We start from the raw sequence: 8,148 nt of genomic DNA, 5'->3' as shown, positions 1-8,148 counted from the left end.
TGAAATTTGAAAAAATCTAAAATTCGAATTTTTCGATTTTCAAATTTTTCAATTTTCGAAATTTCGAATTTTTCAAATTTCGAATTTTCGTATTTACGAATCTCGAAAATTCGAAATTTCGAAAATTAAAAAAAAATAAATTGAAAAAATCGAAGTTCGAAAATTGAAAAAATTGAAGTTCGAAAATTGTAAAATTTTTCAATTTTAGCATTTTTCAATTTTCGAATTTTTCGGAAATACGAAAATTCGAAAATTCGAAATTCGGAAATTGAAAAATTCGAAATTTGAAACATTTTTCAATTTCCGAAATTTCGAATTTTCGAAATTCGGAAATACGAAAATTCGAAATTTGAAAAATTCGAAATTTGAAAAATTCGAAATTTGAAAAATTCGAAAATTGAAACATTGAAAATTCGAAAATTGAAAAATTCGAAAATTCAAAAATTCAAAAATTCAAAAATTGGAAAATTGAAAAATTTGAAAATTGAAAAATTCGAAAATTCAAAAATTCGAAATTGGAAAATTGGAAAATTGAAAAATTCGAAAATTCAAAAATTCGAAAATTAGAAAGAAAATTCGAAAATTGAAAAATTGAAAATTCGAAAATTGAAAAATTCTAAAATTCGAAAATTGAAAAATTCGAAAATTGAAAAATTCGAAAATTGAAAAATTCGAAAATTCGAAAAATTCTAAAATTGAAAAATTGAAAAATTCGAAAATTGGAAAATTCGAAAATTGAAAAATTCGAAAATTGAAAAATTCGAAAATTCGAAAAATTCTAAAATTGAAAAATTGAAAAATTCGAAAATTGAAAAATTCGAAAATTGAAAAATTCGAAAATTGAAAAATTCGAAAATTCGAAAAATTCTAAAATTGAAAAATTGAAAAATTCGAAAATTGGAAAATTCGAAAATTGAAAAATTGAAAAATTGAAAAATTCGAAAATGGAGAAATTGGAAATTTCGAATTTTCGTATTTACGAATCTCGAAAATTCGAAATTTCGAAAATTAAAAAAAAATAAATTGAAAAAATCGAAGTTCGAAAATTTAAAAAATTGAAGTTCGAAAATTGTAAAATTTTTCAATTTTAGCATTTTTCAATTTTCGAATTTTTCGGAAAATACGAAAATTCGAAAATTCGAAATTCGGAAATTGAAAAATTCGAAATTTGAAACATTTTTCAATTTCCGAAATTTCGAATTTTCGAAATTCGGAAATACGAAAATTCGAAATTTGAAAAATTCGAAATTTGAAAAATTCGAAAATTGAAACATTGAAAATTCGAAAATTGAAAAATTCGAAAATTGAAAAATTCGAAAATTCTAAAATTCTAAAATTGAAAAATTCGAAAATTCGAAAATTCGAAAATTCGAAAATTGAAAAATTCGAAAATTCGAAAATTCGAAAATTCAGAATTTCCGAAAATACGAATTTCCGAAATTCGTAAAAAAACGGAAATACGAAAATTCGTAAATTCGTAAATTCGAATTTTCGGAAATACGAAAATTCGTAAATTCGTAAATTCAAAATTTTCGGAAATACGAAAATTCGTAAATTCAAAATTTTCGGAAGTCCGAAAATTCGTAAATAAAAAATTCGTAAATACGAAAATTCGTAATTCACGAATTTCCGAATTTTCGTAAAAAAACGAATTAGAAACAGAACGAATTGCACATGTCTACTCGCCTCCTGGTCTTCTTTCCCACGCACAGGCCCCGATCAAACCATTAGGCTAGACCAGGCAGCTGCTGCAGATCTATCAATGTAAAACAACTTCCTTGAGAACTGGAACGGCTTATCCATGTTCATCCCAGCAGCTTCAGCCTCCTCACTTCATATAGTAACAAATACAGCAGCCTCCACAGGCTTCACTGCCAATTTTGGCACCCATTGGTTTACAGGCCCATGGCCACAGGAAATCCTCCTGGTCCCTGGGTTCAGCCAGATGTCCTCACTGTTTGAGCTTTACCCAATCGTTGCGGCAGCTCAGGTAGGGGGTCACACCATGGTCTTCTCCACTGACAACTTAGCCACGGCTGAGATTGTCAACAAAGGCAGGTCCAAGTCCCTGGCCATCATTTCCTTCCTATTCAGACTGGTGCAGATATTCCTCTGCTACAATTTCAATGTGCACTGTATTTACATACCTGGCAAGTGCAATCTCACAGCAGACACAATATCCCGCCTCAATCTTCCTTTGTATTTCTCACCTGGAGCCATCCAAATCACATTTTCTATCCCACCGTGTTCGCAGCTAGCGATGGGCTAAGAGACCACCTTCACAATGCTACGCTGCTCATAAACCGGTCACTGTCACCCAGCACGCTGAAGGCCTACCGCACCGTCTGGAACGCCTTCAGCAAATTCCTAGCCACATGCCCTGGGACGGGCACAGGTCTTTCTTTGGGTTTCTTTGCTTAAAGTTTGTATTCTTTAACCCCCCTGGCGGTATTCCCAAGTCTGACTCGGGGTGAGATTTTTTGGCTACGATCGGTAACCCTGAGTCAGACTCGGGCTCGCCTAGCTGAATCCACAGGCTTGGTTTACTTACCTTGTCCCTGGATCCAGCGATCCCACCGCGCTGTGTGAGCGAGCGGGACCTTTGCTCGATTCACACAGTGCCTCTGTGTGCCGCCGATCTCCGTTCCCTGCGACGTTACGACGCATGGGAGCGGAGAACGGTGCCAATCTCAAAAAGGTAAACAAACACAATACATACAGTATACTGTAATCTTATAGATTACAGTACTGTATGTAAAAAATACACACCCCCCTTGTCCCTAGTGGTCTGTCCAGTGCCCTACATGTACTTTTATATAATAAAAACTGTTCTTTCTGCCTGCAAACTGTAGATTGTCCATAGCAACCAAAAGTGTCCCTTTATGTCAAAAATGGTTTTAGAGCAGCTAGAAAACAGCGATAATAAATTATAATCACTTGCAGAATTGAGCGATAGTGATTTGTGGGGAAATTCGTCATAAAAAAATAAAAGTAATGACAGCGACAATTCTGCAACTGAGCAAATGTCAGTGATTTTGAGTTGATTACATTATTGAATAATTTTTTCTTATAATTATATTATTATTTGTTATAATTATTTATAATTATTTATTATATTATAATTTATAATTTTGTTTTTAAAAAAAATTTCATACCCGGGATGCCTACTAGACTCTTGTTTGGTCAGATTTAAGTGAGTTATTCCTAAGAATTACAGGCCTACAGTATAAAACGCCAAATTTCCTTGCAAATAATGGTATCGCTTTCAGCACTTTTTTTCTGAAATATCATACCGCCAGGGAGGTTAAATAAAATACGAAGTTAAAGGGGGCTTCTAAGTATTATGAAACATTTTATTATTAGTGATTTATAGGTTACATAGAAATGCACACATCACTCCATGCCTATGAGGGAGCATAAAATCTAATACATTTGGCATGCTCATATACAGCCATGTTCGGTCAATATAAGCATTTTTGTAATCTCCATACACACATGAATAAAGCTCACAAACTCCTTGTAGATAGTATTCCTGATGGGATTTAAAGCTATTCTGTGTAGCAAGGTACCCACAGAATCTTGGTTACAGTTGGAATTTTTTGTTATGTGAATGAACATTTTAGGGTGTTCCCTGAAATCTGTTGAGTTAAGGAGCAAACAAAGATACTGAAATATTTTTCATCTACTAATCTTACAACATTTAGATCCTTGTTTCATAGCCCTCTTTACATCTTCATTTTTTAAACTGTAGATGAGGGGATTCAGTAATGGGACAGCAGCTGTATTGAACAAAGAGAAAAGTTTATTAAAAGTCAAGTTGTTCATGGAATTTGGTCTTAGGTATTGGCTGGCGAGAGTCACATAGAGCAGGAATACGACTGTAAGGTGTGAGGAACATGTATAAAAAGCTTTGCGTCTTCCACTGCTGGATGTTATCCTCATTACGGCATTAAGGATGAAAGCATAAGGCACAATAGTTAGAAGGAAGGGACAAGTTGAAAGGACTAGGGCATAGGTAAAAATGAGAAGGTCTATAATCGAAGTATCACTACAAGAAAGTTTCACCAGAAGCATAATGTCACAGAAGAAATGGTCTATTTCATTTGATGTAAAGCATGTAAGCCCCGAAATGACTACAAGATGAGGAATGATTTCTAGGAAACTCAGCACCCAACAAAACATAGCCAGCAAAGCACATACTACTTGGTTCATGGCCAAATGATAATGTAATGGGTTGCATATAGCCATATATCGGTCATAGCTCATGGTGGTCAGAAGTAACAGCTCAACACATACCAATGATATAAAAACATACATCTGTGCCACACATGGTATGAAAGCCATCCTCCTGTTGCCTGTTATGAAGGTGAACATCATTTTATGTAATGTAACAGTAACAGATATAATATCCACCACTGATAAATTACTCAAAAAAAAGTACATTGGCGTGTGAAGATGATGATCTATAGAGACCAAGAGAAGAATGGTCATATTTCCACCAAGTGTGATTACATAAATAAAAAGAACCAGAAAGAAGATTGGAACCTGCAGTTCTGGAGTGACTGAAATCCCTTTAATGACAAAATAGTCTGGTGAAGTCCATATCGTAAAATTCATAGATAACATTTAAATTGAACTCTATTAAGATATAAAAAACATAATTAAATGCAGCTCCATATTGATTAATATATCCTTAAAACTGTTTTTTAAATGCGAACCATTCAAGTAGTTGAATCTTACTTTGAATCTTACTTTACCTTATCAGCCTTTTGCAATATTCTATACAGCAGAGCTCAGACTCAGCTCATGTTCTAACAGCAGACATACTGCTAGCAGAATAGGGCAGAGTTACAGAGAGAGTTTCTAATGCCCGTACACACGATCGGAAATTCCGATAAGAAAACCGTGGATTTTTTCTCACGTAATGTTGGCTCAAACTTGTCTTGCATACACACGGTCACACAAATCTTGTCTGAAATTCCAACCGGCAAAAACGTGGTGACGTACAAGACGTATGACGAGCCGACATCAATGAAGTTCAATTTCCGAGAATGTGTCTTTTTTTGCACGTCGGAATTGCATACAGATGAGCGGAATTTCCGACAAGAACTTTTTCCGTCGGAAAAATAGAGAACTTGCTCTCAACCTTTTGCTGGCGGAAAGCTTGCATCCAACTTTTTTGATGGAAAATCCAGTCGTGTGTACAGGGCATTAGTCTGCTGCTTCTCTTTTAACTGTCCAGTTAAAGGTTTGGGGAGGAATAAGGTCTGTAAGAGTTAGACCTCATTCACATGAGGTGATTTGATCCATACCCCATGCAGAGCCATGTTTACCAGAACAAGCATGCACAGGGTGTTCCGTGCATCCCTCTTCTGGCAGTCCCATAGCTCACTATTGGGACGCAGCAGCTGCCTGGATACAGTTGCTGCTCCGAATGTGACATGCGTGCCGCAGCCACATCCAGGGTGAGTTTGGGGATATGCACCTACACGGATGCCATAAGGCAGGGAGCAGAGGCTGTGTACTTGCAGTCACTGCATCTCATTAGACAGCCGTGGGACTGCTGGCATAGGGCTGCATAGAACACCTTAAAACACATCCCTGCACGGGGCACAGATCAAACCATCCTGTGTGAACAAGGTGTTAAATGCAGCAGAAATAATTCAGGTCTATTACCTAATCAAACAAATGTAATTCTGATTAAAAATAATAATAAACAGTCCAAAAGTGTCGATCTTCACCACCTTGTAGTGATCTTAAAGTGGTTGTAAACCCTTGTGTTTTTTCCCCTTATCGCACCCTATTAAAGTGAAAAAACTGACACTGACTGGCTCTTGATTAGATAGATTGATAGCATTGGCCGCCAGGGGCGGGGCCGAGTCCAGCAGCATTCTGTGTCTATGCACGCAAATGCTGGACTCAGGAGCAAGGTGACCCCCAGGGATAGCGCTTCTCCCAGGGGGTTTACCGATGCGAGGAGGAGCCGCAAGTGCTGCCTAGGGACCCCAGAATAGGTGGATTGGGGCCACACTGTGCAAAAACTAACTGCACAGTGGAGGTAAGTATGATATATTTGTTATTTGAAAAACAAAAAACAAAGAAGGTTTACAATCACTTTAAACATCAGTGCCTCGACCAACAGCTGAAAAATTAGCTTACTAGATCCTGTTAACCTCTCATTACAAGGGGTTAATTTGTGACAAGGCCTTTCTCCAGATCCAGTTATTCTCCTACACAGGATCACCACTTGGCACTGTGTTACATGTGAGTATTTCTCCAAAAAGACAAAATGCTCCATGTGGTGTAAAATCCTTTTAAGATTTATTAGAATATAAAATATTGCACTTACAGCATCAGCTGATTACACGTGTCCAGGGTGACGTCAACTTATGATGAAACGTGTAGGGCGGAGTGACTCACTGACGTCGCCAATACCACACGTGTCCTAGAAGGATGGGTTCTGTTTGTGTGCCGGCCGACACATTAAACCTAAGACTCATGTAATCAGCTGATGCTGTAAGTACAATATTTTATATTCCAATAAATTTTAAAGGAATTTTACACCATGTGGAGCATTCATTTTTGTTGAGAAATCCTCACATGTAACATGGTGCCAAGTGGTGATCCTGTGTAGGAGAGTATCCGGATCTGGAGAAAGGCCTTGGCTGGGCTAAACCCATAAGTACAAATGACCCCTTGTAATGAGGGGTTCACAGGAGCTAGTTAGCAAGTTTTTCAGCTGTTGGTGGAGGCACTGATGTTTAAGAATACTACAAGGCAGGGCTCAAAATTTGTGGTCGCCTCTCGCATTTGGCGAGGAGTTTTATGTCCCGTGCGAGCGCCGCTCAGACACACACACATTGCGGCCAGTCTCTTCACAGGCTGGCGCGCCGTCCCTTCACATGCTAGCACAGGCTAGCAGCTGATTGGACACAAGCGCCCACCCGGGCCCCCCCCTATTCACCTCCCATAGGCCAGTAAAAACGTTACCATGCCGCCCGGGACCGCCTCTTCACCGCCCACTGTCCAATGGAAATGTGCCTCCAACTCCTGCCCGGAACCGACCTCTCACAGCGTTACGATACTAGACGCCACCCGGGACCGACCCTCTCCACCTCGGACCGCCCCCTCCACCTCCCAGGCTCCCACACATCCAAGGAAGTGCACCGTGCAGTAAATGGTATGTTTAAAACAGATGTGCGGTGTGATGTGATGTTCTGGAGGCACAAGGAACCTATTTGCTGGAATGGGGGGGGTGGTGTATTGGTAATTGCAGATTAACACTAAATCATCCCCCCAATCCATTATACCTATGCCCCCAATTCTGCCCCCCCCTCCCCCCAATCTATCATGCTTATGCCTCCAATTCCGTCCCCCTCCCCCCATTCTATCATACCTATTCCTCCAACTCTGCCCCCCCCCCCCATCTATCATACCATATGATAGATGGGGGAGGAATTGGAGGCATAGGTATGATAGAATGGGGGCAGGGGGACGGAATTGGAGGCATAGATGTGATAGAATGGGGGCAGGGGGACGGAATTGGAGGCATAGATGTGATAGAATGGGGGCAGGTGGACGGAATTGGAGTTTTTGGGGGGGCGCAAACAAAAAAAAATTGCAGCCTCACTGTGCCCATCAAATGCAGCCACTGTGCCATCAATTGTCACCACCGTGCCATGCCATCAAACGTAGCCACTGTGCCATCAATTCGCGCCACTGTGCCATCAATTGTCACCACCGTGCCATGCCAAACACAGCCACTGTGCCATCAATTCGCACCACTGTGCCATGCCATCAAATGCAGTCACTATGCCATCAATTCGCACCACTGTGCCATGCCATCAAATGCAGTCACTGTGCCATCAATTGTCACCACTGTGCCATGCCATGAAACGCAGCCACTGTGCAATCAATTATCATCACTGTGCCATGCCATCAAATGCACTCACTATGCCATCAATTCGCACCACTGTGCCATGCCAAACGCAGTCACTGTGCCATGCCATCAAACGCAGCCACTGTGCCATCAATTGTCACCACTGTGCCATGCCATCAAACGCAGCCACTGTGCCATCAATTGTCACCACTGTGCCATGCCATCAAACGCAGCCACTGTGCCATCAATTGTCACCACTGTGCCATGCC

The 8,148-nt window shown here is 39.7% G+C and overlaps 1 protein-coding gene across 1 annotated transcript; it reads right to left on the bottom strand.

Moving 5' to 3' along the window:
• Positions 1-3,678: 3,678 nt before the first annotated feature.
• LOC120914540 (olfactory receptor 8D1-like) lies at positions 3,679-4,626 on the bottom strand. Its single transcript, XM_040325218.1, has one exon. The coding sequence runs from the start codon at positions 4,624-4,626 to the stop codon at positions 3,679-3,681; it is 948 nt and encodes a 315-aa protein (XP_040181152.1).
• Between the last annotated feature and the right edge of the window lie 3,522 nt (positions 4,627-8,148).

Source organism: Rana temporaria, chromosome 9 (assembly GCF_905171775.1).
Source record: "Rana temporaria chromosome 9, aRanTem1.1, whole genome shotgun sequence".
Classification (NCBI taxonomy): domain Eukaryota; kingdom Metazoa; phylum Chordata; class Amphibia; order Anura; family Ranidae; genus Rana; species Rana temporaria.
The sequence above is the reverse complement of the archived record's forward strand: the minus strand, read 5'-3'. Positions and strand labels throughout refer to the sequence as shown.

What these genes read in the sequence shown, in the direction of transcription:
- LOC120914540 (XM_040325218.1), bottom strand. Translation starts at nt 4,626, where the DNA reads ATGTTATCTATGAATTTTACGATATGGACTTCACCAGACTATTTTGTC.